This window comes from Mobula birostris, chromosome 14 (genome assembly GCF_030028105.1).
Source record: "Mobula birostris isolate sMobBir1 chromosome 14, sMobBir1.hap1, whole genome shotgun sequence".
Lineage (NCBI taxonomy): Eukaryota > Metazoa > Chordata > Chondrichthyes > Myliobatiformes > Myliobatidae > Mobula > Mobula birostris.
The window spans coordinates 47075127-47100392 of NC_092383.1; the positions used below are offsets into that span (position 1 = coordinate 47075127).

The 25266-nt window shown below is 42.6% G+C and overlaps 1 protein-coding gene across 4 annotated transcripts in view; it reads left to right on the forward strand.

Annotated features, from left to right (window-relative positions):
• Positions 1-25266, forward strand: part of cep152 (centrosomal protein 152) — a 289528-nt gene that overhangs the window by 190850 nt on the left and 73412 nt on the right. For all 4 annotated transcript variants that reach the window (XM_072278504.1, XM_072278506.1, XM_072278505.1 and 1 more), the window contains one exon: positions 2503-2631. In XM_072278504.1, coding sequence (XP_072134605.1) covers positions 2503-2631 — 129 coding nt within the window. The remainder of the gene's footprint in view (positions 1-2502; positions 2632-25266) is intronic.

Sequence of the window (25266 nt, forward strand, 5' to 3'; positions counted from 1 at the left end):
ACCTCATTATTCAGGAACAGGTCCATTGCTGTGTCGTGTCTTACAATTCCTTCTACATATTAAAAAAGGAAGCTTTCTTAAAGTTATAGAGTAATACACCATAGAAGAAGCCTTTGGCCCAGCTGGTGCATGCTGACAGCACAGCCCCTTCCCTGCTAGACACAGTTGCCCACATTTGGCCCATTGTCCAACAAGTCCATTTTATGTACCTATCCAAATGCTCATACCCACTGTGATCTTCCTCTAGCAGCCCATTCCAAGTGCTCACTACCTTCTATGTAAAGAAGTTACCTCAAGGTCTCTTTGAAATCTTCTCCTTTTATCTTGTATCTACCCTTGGGTTCCGGACTCCTCAGGCCTTATCCATATTCTTCATGATTTTATAACTTGTACGAGATTTTCCATTCTCCATTCTCATTCTCCAATACTTCAAGGTAAAAGGAATCTAGCGTGGCCAACCTCCCCAGCATCTTCCTAAATCCCTTACGAACACTGCAGCTTAATGAGACAGAGATTGAGAAAGGGGCGATATCTTTCCTGTGACAGGACACATTTAAGAAATTCCTCTCCATCAAAGCCTTTTACATGATGGTTGACCCAGTCAATATTAGGGATCTTAAAAGCTTACACTATTACTACCTTATTATGTTTTCAATTATCTGTAGTCCTTCTACATATCATCTCCTCCAATTCCAGCTAACTATTTGGGGGAGGGGGTGAGCTGGCCTACATTGCAATCCCCTCAGAGAGACAGTTTCCTTTTTATTTTGGATAGCCTGCCAGTATATTCCCTCCGTCTCTTTTCATCAAGAAGACAACATTCCCCTCCCCCCTCCACCTTCATCTTTATCGCACCAGTAGTATCGATATCCTGGAACATAGAGCACCATTCCTGCCCTCCCATCAGTCAAGTACAGAGAATATTGTGTTCCTAGTCCACTGCTCAGTGCAAGGGTCAAGGTATTAAGTATAAGAGCAAGGAGGTTATGTTGCAGATAGATTAAAGTTTCATTATACAGCACATTGCATTTAATTCTGGTTGCTCCATTACAGGAAGGATGTGGAGAGTTTGGGAGGTACAGGAGAAAAAAAAAGGATCTAGTGCTTTCCCAGCCTATATGACGAACAAACTCTTCTTGGGCTTCCAGCTGGGTATATATATCGATTATAACCAATATTTTGATGACAAGCTGCGGCATCTTTGCATGGGCTTCGGTTAGGATTGGCTTCGATGGCACAAAACTACTGTGCCATTCCAATGGCTTTTGGGACCAGCTGGTAAAGGAAACCATTGAAATAAAACTAGAGGAAAAGAATTTTAACAAAGACAAAGATCTCGCTCTTAGTAAAAACTGGAATGCAATTATAAATAAGGTGGGAGAGCAGAAACCTGATTGGATAAGGACTAACCAATCAGGAGGGATGGAGTACGGAGGTATAAATACCACTGGGCGACACACCCAGATATCATTCCTGATGAAGATGGCGGAGTTTGTCATCAAAATGTTGGTTATAATCTATACATGTACCCAGCTGGAAGCCCAAGAAGAGTTTATTTGTGCAGGAGAGGTTTCTAGGATGCCATGTCGATAAAGGGGTATGAGCTAATAAGGTGAGGTTGGATAAACGTGGCTTGTTTTCTCTGGAACTTTGGGAGCTGTGGGGATACCTGATAGAAGATTGTGAAATTGTGAGAGGCTGTGTGTTTTTTACCCAGGGTAGAAATGTCAAATTCACTGAAGCAGAAAGATGAAAAAAGTTTAAAAGAAATTTCCGAGCGAATTTTTTTTATAGGTGCCTGGGATGGGGTGCCGGGGTTTGGTGGTGGCGGCAGATATGAATGATAGTGCTACTTAAGGCTTTCAGATAGACATGTTAATGTGCAGGGTTTTGTCTGTCCGTAGGAGCCACGTATCTATTTTCTGTCTGTATTGTTTTTGCAATGTTCTTATTATGGTAATCTCTCACTTGGGTTGCGGAGTGCAGAAGCAAGGTTACGTATTCATGTTCTGTCGTGGTTTAGTTTAGTGAAGAGAGAGTGAGCGACGGGGAATGGTATTTTCTGTGAATGCTAAATATGCTATTATACCGCTTAGTATTGTTAATATCACTATTAAACTGTTAACTAGATTGTTATATTGCTAATTTAGTCTTGTTAATTTCTTATTGCTACAAGATTGTCTATGCTAGTTTTGTAATAAAGGATCAAACGTACCTTTTTTGATTTGGAAATTCGTTATTTGGAAGTGTGTCATACAGTGTGGATTCTCCTGACTTAGTCTCTTTGCAGTTGTGTTTTGTTTTCAAATAACAGCTAAACAAGGAATGGAGAGATATAGGTCATGACCTGACATATTACATAGTGTTCAGCACAGACACCAGGGGTGAAAGGGCCTGTATGTGTGTTGTACTGAAAGCTTTAGTTAATTTTAGTTGGAGCAAAATAAACAACTTCATGAAAATCTTTCTTTTTCCGATTCTTAATGTGACAAATGGCTGTAGATGTGAGCAAATTCATCAGCAACATCATGAGGATTCCAAATTTCGACTGAAGCAAGAGCTGATGGAACAGCATGAACTGGAGAAAGCTCAACTAACTCAGTTATATGAACAACAGCTCACACGAGTTAAGTGAGTTTTAAATTTACCTCCATGAAGTAATCTTGTGAATTAAATTTAGAATAGAAAATGTTAACTGAACATATTGATTATGGTAACACCATTTTCAGAATCTTTACCTACTTTAATGGAAAATTCAGTGTGATAAGCATATTTTGATGTATATTTACCTAGCAAACATCTTGCACCATCTAATACAGGGGCCCCCAACCTTTTTTGCACTGCGGACCGGTTTAATGTTAACAATATTCTTGCAGACCGGCCAACCGGGGGGAGGTGTTCAAGTAGGGTTAAGCTCACCTCAACATGTTTTTTACAGTTAGGGTTCCAGTAGAAGTGGTAGAGGCAGGTTCGATTTTGTCATTTAACAAAAAATTGGTAGGTATATGGACAGGAAAGGAATGGAGGGTTATGGGCTGAGTGCAGGTAGATGGGATTAGGTGAGAGTAAGCGTTCGGCACGGACTAGAAGGGCTGAGATGGCCTGTTTCCGTGCTGTAATTGTTATATGGTTATATGGTTGCCAACTTTCTCATTCTCAAATAAGGGACAAAAGTAGCAGTCATATATGGGACAGTGTTTACCCCGAGAAAGACTACCAAGATCATGAAGCCTTGCGCGGGCACCTGTGTGCGTATGCGTGACGTATGCATGTGTGTACGTGCCGATTTTTTTTTCCACAAATCGGTTTTGGCTTGATCTTCCGGACTATATTGTACATACATTATTTTTACTTTATATAGGCTGTGTATTTATCATATCATTCCTGTTTTTACTATATGTTAGTGTTATTTTAGGTTTTATGTGTTATTTGGAATCATTTGGTAGGTTATTTTTTGGGTCTGGGAATGCTCAAAAAATTTTCCCATATAAATTAATGGTAATTGCTTCTTCGCTTTACGCCATTTCGGCACGAAAGGTTTCTTGGGAACGCTCTACCTTAGCAGGGGAAATACGGAACAAGGGCAGTCCCATATGGGACAAATCAATTTAGCCCAATATACGGGATGTCCCAGCAAATATGAGACAGTTGGCAACCCTATGTTCAAGTTCAACAGTGCATGACGGAATGAGGAAAGGTGCAGCTGACTCATATCGTTTCCTGGTGGTTGGGGACTGCTGATCTAATAATTATAGATTCAGTTCTGACCTCCAGTAATGTCTGTGTGGAGTTACATGTTTCCCTGTGATTGTGTGGGTGTTCTCCAAGTACATCAGTGCTTCCCGCAGTCATTGAGTCACACAGCATGGAAACAGGCCCCTCGGCCTATCCACCTGCCCATTTTCTCTAGCTCCAAGCGCCAAGGCTCAGATAGTTTTCTTTCTTTCCTGTCCATGTATGCAGTCAGTGGCCACTTTATTATGTACCCAATAAAGTAGGCACTGAATGTATGTTTATGGTCTTCTGCTTCTGTAGCCCATCTACTTCAAGGTCTGAAGTGTTGTGCATTCAGAGATGCTCTTCAGCATACCACTTTTGTAACACATGGTTATTTGAGTTAATGTCGCCTTTCTTTTCAAATCTTTTTATTGTTATACAGAAAAAATAACATGAGTACATTGAAGTAACAACACTTACAATGTCTCAAAAAAGACATTATCTTAAAGATTGGAAAAAAATTTTGTGATAACAAAAAAAACCTACTAAGCAAAAAAGTGAGAAAAAAAAAGAACCCATTAGGTGTACAACCCTGGTGTCATGCGTCATACAAAAAGCTTCTAAAAATAACCATCAAACCGCCAGCAAGAAAAGAAAATATACCAAAAAATTTACAATTAGATCTTGGAAAAATTATATCAATTAGCTCAAATGATAATAACAAACAAATGAGCCCCATCTTTTCTCAAAATCAAATAAAGGTTCAAAGGTTCGACTTCTAATTTTCTCCAAACTAAGACTTGAGAGAACCATTGTGACAAAGTGGAAGCTGATGTATCCTTCCACTTCAACAAAATGGGCCTCCTAGCTATCAATGTAACAAATGCAATAACATGTTGGTCAGACACAGAAATACCATGAGTATTTTGAGGAATTATTCCAAAAAGCACAGTTAATTTATTAGGTTGTAGATTAATTTTAAGTGCTTTAGAAATTGTTGAGAAAACCGACTTCCAGAACTGTTCCAATATAGAACAAGACCAAAATATATTTGTCAGTGTAGCTATCTCAGATTTACATCTATCACAATGACTATCAACATTAGAAAAGACTTTAGAAAGTCTCTCCTTCGTCAAATGATAACGATGTACAATTTTAAATTGAATCAATGAATGGCTAGCACAAATTGAAGAAGAGTTAACCAACATCCAACCCTCTGTCATAAAAGTCAAATTAAGTTCCTCTTCCCAAACCTGTTTAATCTTAGATAAAGGATGCTTATCCCATTGTAATAATAAATTATAAATTCTTCCAATAGGACCCTTAATCAAAGGATTCAGACTCATAATAGTATCATAATAGTACCAGGTCGGCCTCCAATATGTAAGGAAAATTACTTAAATATTTTTGTAAAAAATGTCTAACTTGAAGGTATTACAGAAAGTGTGAGTATGAAAGAGAATAGTTATCAATTAATTGTTCAAAAGACATCAAGCTATCTTCTTTAAATAAATCCAAAAAAGAATTAATACATTTATTTTTCCAAAGTAAAAAAATTGGATCACTCAAAGAAGGCTTAAAAAAGTAATTTTGATAAATTAAACTACAAAGTTTAAATTTTTTAAGATTAAAAAAATTGCGAAACTGGAGCCAAATTTGTAAAGAATACTTAATCACAGGATATAGGTTTAAATTAACAACTTTAACTAATTGCATAGGTAAAGGAGCTCCCAATAACGAGGTTAAATAAAACTGTTTTACAACTTTCAGTTCCAGGTCTACCCAAATTGGCCGATCACCCTAATCAACCCAGTATAACCAAAAAGACGTATCGCACATTAACAGCCCAATAATACATTCTTAGATTAGGCAAAGCAAGACCTCCATCCTTTTTCAATTTTTGTAAGTGACATTTACTAATTCTTGGTCTATCCAAATAAAAGATAAAATAATAGAATCAATGCTATCAAAAAACTTCCTAGTCAAAAAAACAGGAATATTCTGAAATAAATATAAAAATTTTGGTAAAATCATCATTGTAACTATATGAATATGACCAACAAGTGAAAATGTAAGTGGACTCCATCTACTAAATAAATACTTCACAGAGTCTACTAAAGGAACAAAATTGGCTTCGTAAAGATTCTTATATTTTTTAGTAATTATAATACCTAAATATCTAAAAGAGTCTGTGACTTTAAAAGGAGTATTGTCATATATAGAGACAGAATCATTTAAAGGAAACAATTCACTTTTACTAAAATTTATTTTATATCCTGAAAAACCTACAAATTCATTAAATAATTTTAGCAAGGCAGGAATAGATTCGTCAGGGTTAGATATATAAACCAATAAATCATCAGCGTAAAGAGAGATCTTATGCATGGTCTCATTCACAAAAAACCCATGGATATTTTTAGCCTCACGAAGAGCAATAGCAAAGGGTTCTAATATTAAATTAAACAACAAAGGACTTAATGGGCAGCCTTGCCTCGTCCCCCGTGAAAGCTGAAAAAAAGGAGACCTACAATTGTTAGTGACAACAGTAGCAATAGGGGCTTTGTATATCATTTTAATCCAATTATTAAAATTAGCACCAAAGCCAAATTTCTCTAAAACATTGAATAAATATTTCCATTCGACTCGATGGAACGCTTTTTCAGGGGGAGGGAAAGAAAACTCAGAGTGGTCAGTAGCTTTGAACTCGATCGTAATGTCGTCTTTCTATCAGCTTGAACCATTTTGCCCAATCTCTTCTATTCTCTCTCATTAAGAAGGCATTTTTGTCCACAGAACTGCCACTCACTGGATGTTTTTTGTAAACTTTAGAGATTGTTGTTTGTGAAAATCCCGGGAGATTAGCAGTATCTGAGATACTCAAACCACCCTACCTGGCACCAACAATCTTTCCACAGTTAAGGTCACTTAAATCACATTTCTTCCCCATTCTGGTCTTTGGTCTGAACAAATGAACCTCTTGACCATGTCTGCATGCTTTTATGCATTGAGTTACTGCTACATGATGGCTGATTAAATGTTGTATTAAGATATTTGTATTAGGTGTACCTAATAAAGTGGCCACTAAGTATATGTGCAAATGCTTTTTAAATCCAATTATTTTTAAGCAAGCAGCCTCTACTACCACCTCACAGCTTATTCCATATACCAGCACCCTCTGTATGCAGAATCACAAGATTCACAAGACAAAGGAGCAGAAGCAGGCCATTCGGCCCATCAAGTCTGCTCTGCAGCTCCCCCATGAGCTAAACTATTCACCCATCTAGTTCCAATTTCTGGCTTTTTCCCCATATCCCTTGATACCTTGACTAATTAGATACCTGTCAATCTCCTCCTTAAACAACCTCAATGATCGGGCCTCCACAGCTGTATGTGGCAACGAATTCCACAAATCCACGACCCTCTGGCTAAAAAAATTTCTCCTCATCTCTGTCTTAACTGGGTACCCTCTAATTTTAAGACTATGGCCTCTTGTCCTGGATCACCGACCAAGGGAAACAACCTTTCCATATCTATTCTGTCCAACCCTTTCAACATTCGAGATGTTTCTATGAGATCCCCTCTCATTCTTCTATACTCTAATGAATACAATCCAAGAGTTGACAAACGCTCCTCATATGTTAGCCCCTGCATTCCAGGAATCATCCTCGTAAATCTTCTCTGAACTCTCTCCAACAGCAGTACATCCTTTCTAAGATAGGGGGCCCAAAACTGCACACAGTATTCCAAATGAGGTCTCACTAATGCCCCATAGAGCCTCATCAACACCTCCTTACTCTTACACACTATTCCTCTTGAAATGAATGCCAACATAGCATTCGCTTTCTTTACCGTCGATCCAACTTGGTGGTTAACCTTTAGGGTATCCTGCACGAGGACCCCCAAGTCCCTTTGCACTTCCGATTTTTGAATTTTCTCCCCATCTAAATAATAATCTGCCCGATTATTTCTTCTTCCGAAATGTACAACCGTACATTTGTCAACGTTGTATCTCATCTGCCATTTCTTTGCCCACTCTCCTAAACTAACTGTCTCTCTGCAACCTTTCCGTTTCTTCAACATTTCCTGCTCCTCCACCTATCTTGGTGTCATCTGCAAACTTAGCCACAAAACCATTTAATCCATAATCCAAATCATCGATATACATCGTAAAAAGAAGCGGCCCCAACACCGACCCCTGCGGAACACCACTAGTAACCAGCAACCAATCAGAATAGGATCCCTTTATTCCCACCCTTTGCTTTCTGCCTATCAGCCAATGCTCCACTCATTTCAATATCTTTCCTATAATTCCATGGGCTCTCATCTTATTAAGCAGCCTCATATGCGGCACCTTATCGAAGGCCTTTTGAAAATCCAAATACACAACATCCACAGCCTCTCCCTTGTCAATCTTATTCGAGATTACCTCAAAATATTCCAATAGGTTGGTGAGGCAGGATCTTCCCTTCATGAAACCATGCTGGCTTCGGCCTATCTTGTCATGCACCTGGAGGTATTTCATAACCTCGTCCTTGAGGATTGACTGCACTATCTTTCCAACTACTGACGTCAGATACTGAGGTCTGTAATTTTCTTTTTGCTGCCTCCTTCCTTTCTTAAATAGCGGAACTACATTTGCGACCTTCCAGTCCTCCGGAACCATGCCAGAGTCTATTGATTCCTGGAAGATCATTTCCAATGCTTCCACAATCTCCAAAGCCACCTCCTTCAAAACCCTTGGGTGCACCTCATCTGGACCGGGACACTTATCTATTCTTAGTCCACTGAGCTTCCCAAGCACTTTCTCTCTAGTAATTTTGACTGTACCTAATTCTATTCCCTGATACCTCTGGCTATCAGGTATATTGCTCATGTCTTCCACTGTGAAGACTGATGCAAAATACTCATTCAGTTCCTCCGCCATCTCTTTGTTATCCATTATAATTTCTCCAGCATCATTTTCAATTGGTCCCGTATCTACCCTTGTCACTCTTTTACTCTTCATATATTCAAAAAAACTCTTAGTATCCTTTTTTATGTTAATCGCCAACTTCCTTTCATAATTCATCCTTTCTTTCCTAATGACTTTCTTAGTTTCCTTCTGTAAGTTTTTAGAAGTCTTCCTGTCCTCATTTTTCCCACTAATTTTTGCTTCCTTGTACGCCGTTTCTTTTGGTTTTATTTTTGCCTTAGCCTCTCTTGTTAGCCACAATTGTGCCATTTTTCCATTCATGATTTTCTTTTTTCTTGGAATATATTTTTCCTGCATTCTCCTTATTTCTCATAGGAATTTCATCCAATTCTGCTCTGCCGTCCCTCCATTTAGCTTACTTTTCCAATCGACTTGGGCCAGTTCCTCTCTCATACTACTGTAATTTCCCCTGTTCCACTGAAATATCGATACACCTGATACCAGCTTCTCCTTTTCAAATTTGAAACTGAACTCAATCATATTATGATCACTACTTCCAAGGGGTTCCTTTACCTCCAGCTCCCTAATCGCCTCAGGTTTGATACACAACACCCAATCCAAAACAGCCAGTCCCCTGGTGGGCTTCTGGACAAGCTGCTCCAAAAAGCCATCCTGTAGGCATTCTACAAACTCCCTCTCCTGAGATCCATTACCTTCCTGACTTTCCCAATCCACTTTCATATTAAAATCCCCCATAATTATCTTGACATTTTCCTTCTGATATGCTTTTTCTATTTCCAGCTGCAACTTGTAGTCCACATCCCGGCTGCTGTTTGGAGGCCTGTATATAACTGCTATTAGTGTCTTTTTACCCTTGCCATTTCTTAATTCTACCCATAAGGATTCTACCTCTTCTGATCCTATGTCCCTTCTTTCCTATTGATTTGATATCGTTACTTACCATCAGGGCCACGCCACCCCCTTTACCTACCTTCCTCTCTTTCCTATACACTGTGTATCCTTGGATATTCAGCTCCCAATCACACCCATCATTTAGCCATGACTTGGTGATGACCACAATGTCATATCTTTTAACCTGCAGCTGTGCAGCAAGATCATCCACTTTATTTCTAATGCTGCGTGCATTTAAGTACAGTACATTTAGATATCATCTGTTGCTGATTTTGCTATATTTCTATTTTGCAGCAAATTATCCTGTATATTCTCCGGCCTGTCCTTCTTGCCATTTTTGCTGCACAGTATTTTTGACTTATTTCTATTTTCCTCTTCCTCGACCCTAAGACCTTGGTTTCCTTCCCCTTGCCAACTTAGTTTAAACCCTCCCTAACAGCTATATTAAACAATCCCGCCAGGATATTAGTACCTTTTGAGTTCAGGTGTAATCCATCTTTTTTGTATAAGTCATACCTTCCCCAAAATAGATCCCAATGATTCTAGAATTTGAAGCCCTGCCCCCTGCACCAGTTAGTTAGCCACATATTCATCTGCTTAATTCTGCTACTCGTACCATCATTAGCGTGCAGCTCAGGCAGCAATCCTGATATTATTACTCTGGAGGTCCGGCTTTTCAATTTTCTTCCTAGCTCCCAGTAATCTTTCTTCAGGACTTCCTCTCTTTTTCTGTCTATGTCATTGGTACCAACATGTACCAAGACTTCCGGCTGCTCGCCCTCTCTCCTCAGAATACTCTGGACTCGATCTGAGACATCCCGTACCTGGGCACCAGAGAGGCAACACACCATCCTGGTATCCCTGTCCGGCTCGCAGAATCTCTTGTCCGTCCCCCTTACGATGGAATCCCCTATAACTACTGCATTTCTTCTGGCTGTCTTGATTTCGGCACTGGGCAGAATGCCAGAGTCTCGTTCACTGTGGTCCTCCTCTGTCAGGTCTGCCTCTTCAACAGTATCCAAAACAATATATCGATTTCTGAGGGGGACTGTCACAGGGGTGCTATCCACTACCTCTCTATAGGTAGTATCTATCACCTCCTCACTTTCCCTAATTAGCTGAAGTTCATCAATTTCCATCTCAAGCTCCTTAACACAGTCCTTCAGGAGCCTCATCTCAGTGCACCTGGTGCAGATGTAATCCTTGGGGAGGCTGGGAGTCTCCCAGGGTCCCCACATCTGGCACTCCAAGCACAACACTAATCCTAGATGCATACCTCTAATGCTACTGTTTGTACTAAATACCAAAAAACTGTAACTTACTCCGTTACTATGAGACTCAATGGTCGCAGGAAGCCTCTCCTTCCCGTCTCCGCCGAAGCCCGTTGAGCCAAAGCCCTTTCACTCTGCACCCTCTAACTCCACCCTAAAATATCCTACAGATCTCCACCTTAAACTTAAACTTAAACTTATATTCTCTATTTTTAGACTCTGCTACCACTGGAGAAAAAATATGCCTGACTTTCTATATCTACATCCCTCACAATTTTATAACCTCATAAAATCACTCCTCAGCCTTCTATGCTTTATAAGAACAGTCACTATTCCATCTCTCTATTCCAAGCAAGATCCTGCTCAATCTTTTCTGCTTTCTTTCTAGATCCTTTCCGTTGCGTGCTGACCAAAATTGCATAAGTGTCTTGGACAATTGTAACATGGTGTCCCAACTCATGTACTTAATACCCCTTCCTATGAACTTAAGTAAGCTGAGTGCTTCGTTCAATGTGGTAGTTATAGGGGATTCCATCATAAGGGGGACGGACAAGAGATTCTGCGAGTTGGGCAAGGATACCCAGATGGTGTGTTGCCTCCCTGGTGCCCAGGTACGGGATGTCTCAGATCGAGTCCAGAGTATTCTGAGGAGAGAGGCCACCTTTGTGACCATTTTTAAGAAGCTGTGAAATGGCACTGCATTGTTGCTTCTAAGTTTTCCACAATTTATTGTATACATCTGGCTGGTATTCAGCAACACAAAGTGCATTACCTCACACTTGTCTGGATTAAATTGTCTTTTCCACCACTCTGCCCAGCTTTCCAGTTCATCTCTGCCATCTGTATCCTCGTTGTCTGCAGCTTCAGCAACCTTCTGTCATGGTCCGGTCCGTGAAGTCCGCGTTCTGGTTCATGGTGCAGTCCGTTGATTCATTATTCTGGGTTTTCCTGTTTTCCCTTGTTCCATTGGGTGCCTTAATTGAGGCACCTGATTCTAGTTTCGGGCTGGCTACATAAATAGCTCCTGGATTCAGCTTCTGCTGCTGGACTGTTCCCTTCCCCTCCCCATCTGAACCCCTGGCAGTTACTTTGGCAGTTTATCTCAACAGTTACTTCGGCACTAACATTCGCCTGCTACCTTGCCTGCAACCTCACCTGCGTCCTCGCCTGTATCACCGTCTAGTTCAACCGCCGGAGTGAGACCGGAGCCTTGCCACGCCAAGATAAGGAAGTATCTATTGTTGAGTTTGGAACTGTCTCCTTGTGTCCCTGTGTTTAGTGTCCGTGTCAAAGAAGAGTCCTGGCCCTAGGTCATGTTCCCAAGGAGGGGTCCTAACTCTGTGTAGAGACCCGGTCCTAAGTCCTATTCCGAAGGAGGGGTCCTGGCTCTGTGTTCTGTGTACAAGTCCCGGCCCTGTGTCCTGTCCCCAAGGAGGGGTCCAAGTTCTGTGTTCCATGTTCCTGTGCTCAAGTCTGAGGCTCTGTGTTCCATGTTCCTGTGTTCAAGTCCAAGGCTCTGTGTTCCTATTTTCCATGACCGTCCAGGTGCCATGTTCCAGCCCTGTCCAAGTCTGAGCTTCGTGTCCTCATCCAGTTCTGGTACCTCGCCCAGCCCAAGAGTACCTCTCCCAGCTGGAGATTCCACGTCCTGTGCTGGATCGTCCCCATCATCCCAGCCCTGCGTCCTAGGAAGCGTCCCAGCCCTGCGTCCCAGGAAGGGTCCCGGCCCTGTACCCAAGAGCCTAACCAAGCCCAGTCCAAGAGCCGAGCCAAACCGAGTCCAGGAGTTCCTCACCCAGCCTGGTGCTGGAGATTCCTCGTCCTGTGCTGGGTACCTCATCCTGTCCTGTAGACACGTTCTGTCCTTGCCAAGATCCTAGTCCCAAGTCCTAGCCTAGACCCGGGTTCCAGTTCCGAGTCCCAACCAAGACCCAGGTTCCGGGTCCTTGTCCAGGCTCTGGTTCCGGAGTTCCAAGTTCCTAGCCCAGGCTCTTAGTTCCTAGTTCCTTGTCCTGGTCCCACTTTCCTAGTCTTAGTCCTAGCCCAGGCCTGGTGTCCTTGTCTCATCCAGGGCCTGTGTCCATGTCTAGCGTTGTTTCTTCCTGACCCCCTTGCTTTCTTGATAAACCTTGTCCTGTTCCTAGAACTGCAGTGTCTGTGTCTTGCAATTGGGTCTCCTCCCAGCACCCCCTTGTAACACCTTCATGTTGTTAGTAAACTTCCTTGTCGTTAGTAAACTTCCTTGTCAAATAGTGAAGGTCCCAGCACTTCCCACCCTGTGGTACACTTCTAGTTCCATTGTTCCAGCCAGGAAAACAACCTTCCACCACTTCCCATCACCAAGTCAATTTTGGATCTTGCCTGCTAAAACACCTACATTCCCTAACCTTCTGAGCCAACCTACCATTCAGACTTGCTAAATTCTTGTCAGCTGCAGCTACTGTTTATATATAATAGTGGTCCCTGCACTAATCCCTGTGGTTCACCACTGGTCATAGGCCGCCAGTTTGAAAAAACAACCACTTCTTTCACCAGGCCAATTTTGCATCCAGTTAGCTAGTTTACCTTTAATGAGCAAGGCAATCAAGGTTAAACTCTATGTGATTTAATCTTTATCCACTTAAGTAACTGCCTTACACAATTTTGGTTATTGTTTCCAAAGGTTCCTCCACAGACACTTCCACCACTTGCTTACTTGTGATAGAGCACATCTCCCTCTCTACTAGAACTGGTTTAAAAACGCTTACTAGATGCATTCAGCATACTTCACCCAAATATAGGCTCTTTTCAATAAAGCAATCCTAGATAATACTGGGAAAGTTAAAGTCACCTACTACAACAATTGTTTATCCCGGTTTGACAAAAGAATAAATCAAGGAAGGTAGTGCACCCGTGGCTGACAAGGAAAATTAGGGATAGTATCAATTCCAAAGAAGAAGCATACAAATTAGCCAGAAAAAATGGCTCACCTGAGGACTGGGAGAAATTCAGAGTTCAGCAGAGGAGGACAAAGGGCTTAATTAGGAAGGGGAAAAAAAGATTATGAGAGAAAACTGGCAGGGAACATAAAAACTGACTGTAAAAGCTTTTATAGATATGTGAAAAGAAAAAGATTGGTTAAGACAAATGTAGATCCCCTACAGACAGAAACAGGTGAATTGATTATGGGGAGCAAGGACATGGCAGACCAATTGAATAATTACTTTGGTTCTGTCTTCACTAAGGAGGACATAAATAATCTTCCGGAAATAGTAGCGGACAGTCGGTCCAGTGAGATGGAGGAACTGAGCGAAATACATGTTAGTAGGGAAGTGGTATTAGGTGAATTGAAGGGATTAAAGGCAGATAAATCCCCAGGGCCAGATGGGCTGCATCCCAGAGTGCTTGAGGAAGTAGCCCAAGAAATAGTGGATGCATTAGTGATAATTTTTCAAAACTCTTTTGATTCTGGACTAGTTCCTGAGGATTGGAGGGTGGCTAATGTAACCCCACTTTTTAAACAAGGAGGGAGAGAGGAACCAGGGAATTATAGACCGGTTAGCCTAACATCAGTGGTGGGGAAACTGCTAGAGTCAGTTATCAAAGATGTGATCACCGCACATTTGGAAAGCGGTGAAATCATTGGACAAAGTCAGCATGGATTTGTGAAAGGAAAATCATGTCTGACGAATCTCATAGAATTTTTTGAGGATGTAACTAGTAGAGTGGTTAGGGGAGAACCAGTGGATGTGGTATATTTGGATTTTCAAAAGGCTTTTGACAAGGTCCCACACAGGAGATTAGTGTGCAAACTTAAAGCACATGATATTGGGGGTAAGGTATTGATGTGGATAGAGAATTGGTTGGCGGGCAGGAAGCAAAGAGTGGGAATAAACGGGACCTTTTCAGAATGGCAGGCGGTGACTAGTGGGGTACCGCAAGGCTCAGTGCTGGGATCCCAGTTGTTTACAATATATATTAATGACTTGGATGAGGGAATTAAATGCAGCATCTCCAAGTTTGCGGATGACACGAAGCTGGGTAGCACTGTTAGCTGTGAGGAGGATGCTAAGAGGATGCAGGGTGACTTGGATAGGTTGGGTGAGTGGGCAAATTCATGGCAGATGCAATTTAATGTGGATAAGTGTGAAGTTATCCACTTTGGTGGCAAAAACAGGAAAACAGATTATTATCTGAATGGTGACCGATTAGGAAAAGGGGAGGTACAATGAGACCTGGGTGTCATTATACACCAGTCATTGAAAGTGGGCATGCAGGTACAGCAGGCGGTGAAAAAGGCGAATGGTATGCTGGCATTTATAGCAAGAGGATTCGAGTACAGGAGCAGGGAGGTACTGCAGATGTACAAGGCCTTGGTGAGACCACACCTGGAGTATTGTGTGCAGTTTTGGTCCCCTACTCTGAGGAAAGACATCCTTGCCATAGAGGGAGTACAAAGAAGGTTCACCAGATTGATTCCTGGGACAGCAGGACTTTCATATGATGAGAGACTGGATGAACTAGGCTTATATTCGTTGGAATTTAGAAGATTGAAGGGGGATCTGATTGAAACGTATAAAATCCTAAAGGGATGGGACAGGCTAGATGCAGGAAGATTGTTCCCGATGTTGGGGAAGTCCAGAACGAGGGGTCACAGTTTGAGGATAAAGGGGAAGCCTTTTAGGACCGAGATTAGGAAAAACTTCTTCACACAGAGAGTGGTGAATCTGTGGAATTCTCTGCCACAGGAAACAGTTGAGGCCAGTTCATTGGCTATATTTAAGAGGGAGTTAGATATGGCCCTTGTGGCTAAAGGGATCAGGGGGTATGGAGGGAAGGCTGGGGCGGTGTTCTGAGTTGGATGATCAGCCATGATCATATTGAATGGCGGTGCAGGCTCGAAGGGCCGAATGGTCTACTCCTGCACCTATTTTCTATGTTTCTATGTTTACTACAACTTTGCTTTTATATTTGTTCTGACTGGGATTTGTCAGTCTGGCAATTCTGACTAGCCTTTACAGGTTTCATAGAAATATAGAAAATAGGTGCAGGAGTAGGCCATTCGGCCCTTCGAGCCTGCACCGCCATTTATTATGATTATGGCTGATCATCCAACTCAGAACACCGCCCCAGCCTTCCCTCCATACCCCCTGACCCCCCTAGCCACAAGGGCCATATCTAACTCCCTCTTAAATATAGCCAATGAACTGGCCTCAACTGTTTCCTGTGGCAGAGAATTCCACAGATTCACCACTCTCTGTGTGAAGAAGTTTTTCCTAATCTCAGTCCTAAAAGGCTTCCCCTCTATCCTCAAACTGTGACCCCTCGTTCTGGACTTCCCCAACATCGGAAACAATCTTCCTGCATCTAGCCTGTCCAATCCCCTTAGGATCTTATACGTTTCAATCAGATCCCCCCTCAATCTTCTAAATTCCAACGAGTACAAGCCCAGTTCATCCAGTCTTTCTTCATATGAAAGTCCTGCCATCCCAGGAATCAATCTGGTGAACCTTCTCTGTACTCCCTCTATGGCAAGGATGTCTTTCCTCAGATTAGGGGACCAAGACTGCACACAATACTCCAGGTATACCCCGCCATCCGAAGGTAAAGCATTCCTATGAAACGGTTCGTAAGCCGAAATGTCGTAAAGCGAAGAAGCAATTACCATTTATTTATATGGGAAAATTTTGTGAGCGTTCGCAGACCCAAAAATAACCTACCAAATCATGCCAAATAACACATAAAACCTAAAATAACAGTAACATACAGTATAAGCAGGAATGATATGATAAATACTTTTCCACAATCATTACTGAACTGTTCTCCGTAGCGAAAATCTCACGCAAGCGCCGTCGGCAGAAAATCTCACGCAAGCGCTGTTGCCAAGAACACTCTCTCCAGTAACCTTTAAGCTATGAAGCTGCCAAATCATACCAAATAACACGTAAAAATTCGCAGCCGATATAAAGTAGAAATAATGTATGTACAGTGTAGTATCACTTATGGGAATCGGGAAGATAGCTTGCTGAGCACACGGATGATGGTGTGTTAGGCTGAGTTGGAGGTTGGGTGGTGCAGTGGCCCCCACCCTCCGGGCCGCCGACCCGATACATTGCCGCAAAGCACGTAGGGGTCCAGCGGTAGCTGGGAGGTACACAGCACACCTTTAAGAAAAAAGCCGAAATAAACAAGCTAATTAATTAGGTGCTGCCCGACACGTAATTGTAGGCTCAGATCAGTGCCGATTTCCGATTGCGTCGTCTCTGATCTGAGCCGACAATTATGTGTCGGCGGCACCTAATTAATTAGCATGTTTATTTCGGCTTTTTTCTTAAAGATGTGCTGTGTGCGTCCCGGCTACCGTTGCATTTTCCGCGAATTGGTATCTGTCCGTGGCCTGGGGGTTGGGGTGGTGGGACACTGGTGTGTCATCTGGTCGTCTTTCCATTAGAGCAGGCAGCTCATCTTCTTCTATCTCTGCCCGCTTCGATGTTGAAGGTCGAGTTTCATCGTCTGCTGTGGTTGATGTGGAAGGCTTGCTTGACTGCTGAGCCTCACGCATTTTTCTATCACACAGTTCTTTAATAAGAACTCAAACCATCCTGCAAACATTTGTACACTGCCGTCCCCTCCACCCTGAAAATGCGATATTCAAGAGAATAGAGCTGCCTATTTTACCTATGCCTCAGTCACGTTTCTGTGATTATCATAATAGCTTAATCCACCTCTCAACTCACCTTCGCCATCTTATGCTCCATCGCCCATTTCTGGCTACGATGCAACCAAATTTCTTCACTTACAACATATACACTCTTATAAGATACCCGGTGGAACCCGATGTGGTCTTCTGACGCTGTAGCACAACTGTTTCAAGGTTTGATGTGTTGTGTGTTCTGAGATGTTCTTCCACACATCACTGTTAGAATGCATAATTATTTGAGTTACTGTCAGCTTCCTGTCAGTTTGAACCAGTCTGGCCATTCTCCTCTGACCTGTAACATTATATTTTTGCCCACACAACCGCTGCTCACTGGATTTTTTTTTTTTTGCAACCCTCTCACCAGGGCTTGTCACAGACTTGGCTCATTAGCTAACTCTGCTAACAGCCATGTGACTCAGCAGGGAAAAGGCTACCTTCCATAAGCAGCACACCTTTAGGATCAGTATGATTTAGGTTCAATCAAACAGCATAGTTGAAGTGTCCCGGGCAGGGACGTGAATTGTAGTGAATGCTGTGTACTGTTCCATGCAAAGTTATCATTTGCCAGGAAATGACAAGATCGTACACCAGCATAAGATTACAAAGGAAGTAAGTATATTTACTTATTTTTCAACTTTAACAAACAGAAAAAGAAAGGAAAAATACAAGGACCCATTACAATTAAACCAGTCTAAATGTGCACGTGAACGTTGCAGCTCATTTCTGGAGTAATTGGGTGTATTGCTTTCCTCATGCACAGAGCCCATGCTCTGCCTGAAAGACATCGAGTCAACTTGCCTCGATGACCATCTCAAGCGAACGGCTAACTCAGGAATATTGACACTTCCGAACCCTTGGAACTATTCGTCTGCACAAAGCGCATCTTACAACGGCATTCGAGTGGCATTCTGCGAGTATCTTCCCTTCTCCGTGGCCCCTGCCGAATGGTCCCCAAACCAGACTACTGTCCTTCAGAAATTTGATTGGTCAAAGCATCAAAGGATATGGTGAGAATGCATGATGGAATGTCAGAGTGGCCTAATTCTGCTTCTCTGTCTTGTGGTCTTATGATGATGATGATGACGACGACGTCGACTCAGGCCTGAGAGGCCAGCGTTGGGCATTTTCATGCCTTACAAGGCGCAGAACGAGAGACTGTGTGGCGCGCCACTCCTCACACAGACATTTCGCAGTACAGTATTTTTCTTTATCCCACTGGGCAAATATCCCATATTCCTAAGACAAACCCAACTGGCAGACACAACATTCCTGAGTTGGACAAAATGGTTCCTTATTTTTAGCCGAAGTCAAAACACAAGTCTGAAGCTTACTAACAGGACACACTGTGTTTACAGAAAACTGCTCAAATAAAAATACCTCACAGCATAGCAGTAGAAATCTTAACCAGGGCATTACATTCTCCCCCACCAAAAATAGTCATGTGCTTATGACTTTATAAGCCTTTGGAACTTATCAAACCATTATTAATAACTCAGCATTCAAATGAATTCCGTGATTTCACGACCTCCAATCCATTTGTAAGTGGAAGTAACATATCGGATGGTAGCATTGGCCATAGTATCTATTGGAAGCCCACTCACATGGACTTGCACCATCACAATAACAGCCACCAACACACCTCCCAATGTAGAGCAGTTCTTTCTGCTTTGATTAACCATGTGAAAACTATGTCAGACCAGTCAAGGCTCCTCAAGGAAATAAGATGATTACACACGACGTTCCTACAGAATGGATACAAGGTGAAGGAAATCAATTGGGCCTTTAAAAGGGCTGATAGAAAAACCAGGAAACCTAACAACAAGGAGGAACCCGTCGCTACTGCCTGTCTTTCTTATGTTTCTATGGTTTCCGGAAGGATCGTCATGATCCTGAAGAAATACTGGATTAGGAAGTCACAGTTTATTGGGGTCAAAGATAACTTGGCACTCGGTCTGGCTGATGTTTACAGGATTCCCTATGAATACGGAGCAGTGTATATCAGCAAGGTGGAATCCTGCATCATGGAGCACAGGAGGTGTATCCATTTGGTTTGGCGGTAACAGAACACTGCATTTACAATAACCATGGTATTGACTTTGACGGCACAAAACTACTGTGCTGCAGCTTTTGGGACCACCTGGTAAAGGAAGCCATTGGAATAAAACTAGAGGAAAAGAATTTTAACAAAGGCGAAGGTCTCGCTCTAAGAAAGAATTGGAATTTGATTGTAAACAAGGTGGGAGAGCGGAAACCTGATTGAATGAGGACTAATCATTCAGGAGGGACGGACTATGAAGGTATAAGTACCATTGGTCTAGACATGCCCAGACATTATCCCTGAAGAAGATTGCAGAGTTTGTTATCGGTTATAAACATCGGTTATAATCGACAGCTGGAAGCCTGAGGAAGAGTTTATTCCCAGGTGCATCATATGCCAACCTCTCTGGGAGTTTCCTGACTCTGAAACCGCCTTATCTCAGCTTCAACATTTTCAGCCTCAGCCTCTCTTTGTGACCATTCCTGTATACTGGGGAACCCCCCCCCATCCCCCGTCTGTCACTTGTACCTTCCGGTGACTCAGTTCCCCCTGCCCCTGAGTGAACTCAGCTTCTTTCAGTTTAAGCAGATGCTGTCAACCTCCACTACTGCTAATCAGAGAGTACTCTCTCAGAAAGAGGTGTCCTTGATCACTCTAGCTACTCCTCCAAGTTTAGACTGGGTATACAACATAATTCTTCATCATTCTGCTTAGGAGGAACTTGCACCTTCTCAAAAGCAGCTCTGAACACTGGGTGAATGGACATTACAGGAAAGATACTGTTATGCATAGAGGAATGGCTGACAGATAGGAGGCAACGAGTGGGAATAAAGGGGGCCCTTTGTGATTGCCTGCCAGTGACTAGTGGTGTTCCTCAGGGTTGAGTATTTTTCACATTGTCTTGTCAATGATTTAGATAATGGAATTGATGGTTTTGTGGCAAAATTTATGGATGATACAAAGATAGGTAAAGGAGTAAGTTGTGCTGAGGAAGCAATGCGATTGCAGCAAGACTTAGACAAATTGGAAAAATGGACAAAAAAGTGGCAGATGAAACACAGTGTTGGAAAATGTATGATAATGCAGTTTCTGGTAAAAGGAACAATAGTGCAGACTATTAGCTAAATGGAGAAAAAATTCAAACATCAGAGATGCAGAGGGTCTTAGTGACTCATGCAAGACTCCCAGAAGATTAAATCACAGGTTGAGTATGTGGTAAAGAAGACAAATGCAAGGAGATGATGCTGAAGCTTTATAAGAAACTAGTCAGGCTGCACTTGGAGTACTGTCAACAGTTTTGGGCCCTGTATCTCAGAAAGTATGGGTTTGGCAGTTTTGGGCCTGTACTCACTGGAATTTAGAAGAATGTGTGGGGATCTCATTGAAATCTACTAAATGTTGAAAGGACTAGATAAGGTGGACATGGAGAGGTTGTTTCCTCTGGTGGGAATATCCAGAGCTGGAGGGCACAGCTTCAAAATTGAGGGGCGACCTTTTAGAACAGAAGTAAGGAGAAATTTTTTTAGCCAAAGAGTGGTGAACCTGTGGAATGCTCGGCCACAGACTGCGATAGAGGCCAAGTCTGTGGGTATATTTAAAGTGGAAGTTGATAGATTCCTGATTGGTCGGGGCATCGAGGGATATGGTGAGAGGGCAGGTGTATGGAGTTGAATGGGATCCGGGACCTGCCATGAGCGGACTCAATGGGTTGAATGGCCTAATTCTGCTCCTATGTCTTATGGTCTAAGGTTTTCAGAAAATTCTCTTCATTTCTCTTCTTACATTCTCCCATGAGCCTTCTCACAATGGGAGTATTTGTTTCCAAGTGAACGGAAGCTTCACGTTTTTCAACTGGATCCGACAAACCAATACTAATGTATCAGTAGTCTCAGCTACTCTGACATCTGCTTCCAAAAACTCCAGTTTCAATGATAAATAACCGTTCTACAGGTAATCATCAGCACTAAGCCCCCAAATCTCAAAGGCACTGAGCGGTGTCAATGGTAAATGCCTCAAATACTGGTTATAAAAGGATTTGTAAAATAAAGTAACTTGAGAACCTGTGTCAAGTGTGACTCTAGCATAAGTACCTTCAATCCATGTGGATACATCAGAGCCTGATGCCACTAAACCTTTGGGAATAGCTTTTTGCACTTTAGTATTTCCCTTGACACATTGTTTGGAATGTATTCTCTCTGAGATGTCAGCCTGTTCCTTTTCTGGGTCCCTCTGTAGTTTAGTTTCTTTTCTTCTCTGTTTGATTAACCGCTGACTTAACTTTCGAAGATTTTTTTTGCCCCTCACAGTTTAGCTTAAAATGTCCATATTCTCCACAGTTTTAACAGAAAATGCTAATCACCTCTCTGGTCAGAAGACCCTTTTCAGCCGCATTCCTCTGCTTAATAAGTCCTACAGGTGGGTCAGGTTTCCTAGTGGACATGTCAAGTTTAGCTGAAACATTAACAGGCTTATCTGAGCAGTGCCATGGATCCAGTAACTGAGATGTCTGCTCAACACAAGCCTCATATTCTTCTTCCCCATTGGGTGTGGGTTTGACTCCAGAGAATATTCTCAGCCTATGATAGCTTTGGCACTTATCAACCAGTGATGTAATAGTCGAAACAAGCTCAAAATTTCAGTCTACAGGTGAAGGACTTATTAGATCTTTCACATCAGACAGAGTCTTCCCTCACTCCACAGAAAAGACCATAAGAGCAAAATTAGGCCATTCAGCCCATCGAATCTGCTCCACTTTTCCATCATGGCTGATCCCGGAACCCACTCAACCCCATATACCTGCCTTCTGGCCATATCCTCTGATGCCCTGACTGATCAGGAAACAATCAACTTCTGCCACGGACTTGGCCTCCACTGCAGTCTGTGGCAAAGCATTCCACAGATCCACTACTCTCTGGCTAAAAAATATCCTCCTTACCTTTGTTCTAAAAGGTCACCCTTCAATTTTGAGGCTGTGTCCTCTAGTTCTGGATACCCGCACCATAGGAAACATCCACCCCACCTAGTCCTTTCAACATTCGATAGGTTTCAATGAGATCCCCCCCTCCCGGTATTCTTCTAAATTCCAGTGAGTACAGGCCCAAGGCTGCAGGAAACTCTTCATATGTTAACCCCTTCATTTCTGGAATCATCCTCGTGAGCCTCCTCTGGACTCTCTCCAATAACAATACATCCTTTCTGAGATATGGGACCCAAAACTTTTGACAATGCTCCAAGTGTGGCTTGACTAGTGTCTTATAAAGCTTCAGCATTAACTCCTTATTTTTATATTCTATTCCCCATGAGACTCCGTGAGACTCACGGACTTCTGGCATCCTGTTGGTGTCTTCCACAGTGAAGACAGATACAAAATACCCATTAAGTTCATCTCCTATTTCTTTGTCTCCAATTACGACCTCACCAGCATCATTTTCCAGTGGTCCAATATCAACGCTCACCTCCCTTTTACTTTTTATATAACTGAGAAACCTTTGGTATCTGGCTTTATATTATTGGCCAGCTTGCCTTCATATTTAATCTTTTTCCTTCTTATAGCTTTTTAGTTGCCTTTTGTTGGATTTTAAAAGCTTCCTAATCATCCAACTTCCCACTCACTTTTACTACCTTACTTGCCCTTTCCTTGGCTTTTATGCAGTCCTTAACTTCCTTTGTCAGCCACGGTTGCCTACCCCTGCCATTTGAGAGCTTCTTTCTCAAAGGGACATATCTATCCTGTGGCTTGTGAGTTATTGCCAGAAACTTAAACCATTTCTGCTGTGCTGTTGTCCTCCTCCAATCCACCTGGGCAAGCTCCTCTCTCATGCCTCTGTAATTCCCTTTATTCCATTGCAATACTGATACATCTGACTTTTGCTTCTCACTCTCAATTTGCAGTATGAATTGAATTATGTAATGATCACTGCCTTCTAAGGGTTTGATCATTGCCTCCTAAGGGTTCCTTTACGTTAAGCTCCCCAATAAGATCTGGGTTATTTTTATTTACTCATTTATGGGATGTGGGCATTGCCAGCTAAGCCAGCAATCTAGTTGCCCTTGAGAAGGTGGTGATGAGCTGCCTTTTTGAACAACTGCAGTCCCTGAGGTGTAGGTACACCCATAGTACTGTTAGTGAGGCAATTCCATGATTTTGACCCAGCAACAATGAAGGAATGGCAATATGTTTCCAAGTCAGGATGCTGAGTGACTTGGAGGGGGACTTCCAAGTGGTGGTGTTCCCAGTTATCTGCTGTTGTTCTTCTAGATGGTAGTGGTCGAGAGTCTGGAAGGTGCTGCCTTAGGAACTTCGGTGTGTTGTTGCAGTGCATCTTGTAGATAGTACACACTGCTGCAACTGTTTGACGATGGTGGAGGGATTGGATACTTCTGGAAGGGGTGCCAATCAAGTGGACTTGCCTTGTACTGGATGGTGTCAAGCTTCATGAGTGTTGATGGAGCTGCACTCATCCAGGTGAGTGATGAGTATTCCATTACACTCCTGACCTGAGCCTTGTAGATGGTGGACAGGCTTTGGGGAGTTAGGAGGTGAGTTGCATGCCACTGGATTCCTAGCCTTTGACCTACTGTGGTAGCCACGGTGTTTATATGGCTAGAGCAGTTTGGTTTCTTGTCAATGGTAACCCCCAGGATGTTGATAGTAGGGGATTCATTGATCGTGATGCCACTGAATGCCAAGGGACGATGGTTAGAGCCTCTCTTGTTGGAGATGATCATTGCCTGGCACTTGCGTGGCTTGAATGTTACTTGCCACTTGTCAGCCCAAGCCTGGATATTGTCCAGGTCCTTCTGCATTTAGGTATGAACTGCTTCACTATTTGACGAGTCACAAATGGTGCAGCACATTGTGCAGTCATCTGTGAACATCCCCACTTCTGACCTTATGATGGAAGGAAGGTCATTGGTGAAGCAGCTGAAGATGGTTGGTCCTAGGACATTTCCCTCAGGAATTCCTGCAGTGATGTCCTGAGTGTGAGATGACTGACCTCCAACCACCACAACCATCTTCCTTTGTGTCAGGTATGATTCCAATCAGTGGAGGGTTTTCCTCCTAATTCCCCTTGATTCCATTTTAGCTGGGGCATCTTGATGCCATACTCAGTCAAATGCTGCCTTGATGACGAGGGCTATCACTCTCACCTCACCTCACCTCACCTCTGGTACTTAGCTCTTTGGTCCATGTTTGGACCGAGAAGGTGATGAGGTCAGGAGCTGAATTGCCTTGACTGGGGAGATTTGGTGTACTGGTAATTTACACTGGATCAGTAATCTAGAGACCCAGCTATACGCTGAGTACATGAGTTTGAATCCCACCATGGCAGATGGTGAATTTAAATTCAATGAAAATATCTGATGACCATGAAACCATGTCGATTTTTGTAAAAAAAAACCATCTGGTTCACTAATGTCCTTTAGGGGAGGAATCCTGCCATCCTTACCTTGTCAGGCCTGTATGTGACTCCAGACCCACAGCAATGTGCTTGACTCTTAATGCCTTCTGAAATGGCCTAGCAATCCACTCAGTTGTATCCAACCACTAAAACAAAAATGTTACTCTACACCCAATCTAAGATAGCCTTTCCCCGAGTAGGCTCAAGCACAAGCTGCTCTAAAAAGCCATCTTGTAGGCATTCAACAAATTTCCTCTCTAGCTGTTCAACATCAATGTAATACTCCCAATACTCTTGCATACCCATTACAATTGTATCGTTACCCTTATTACATG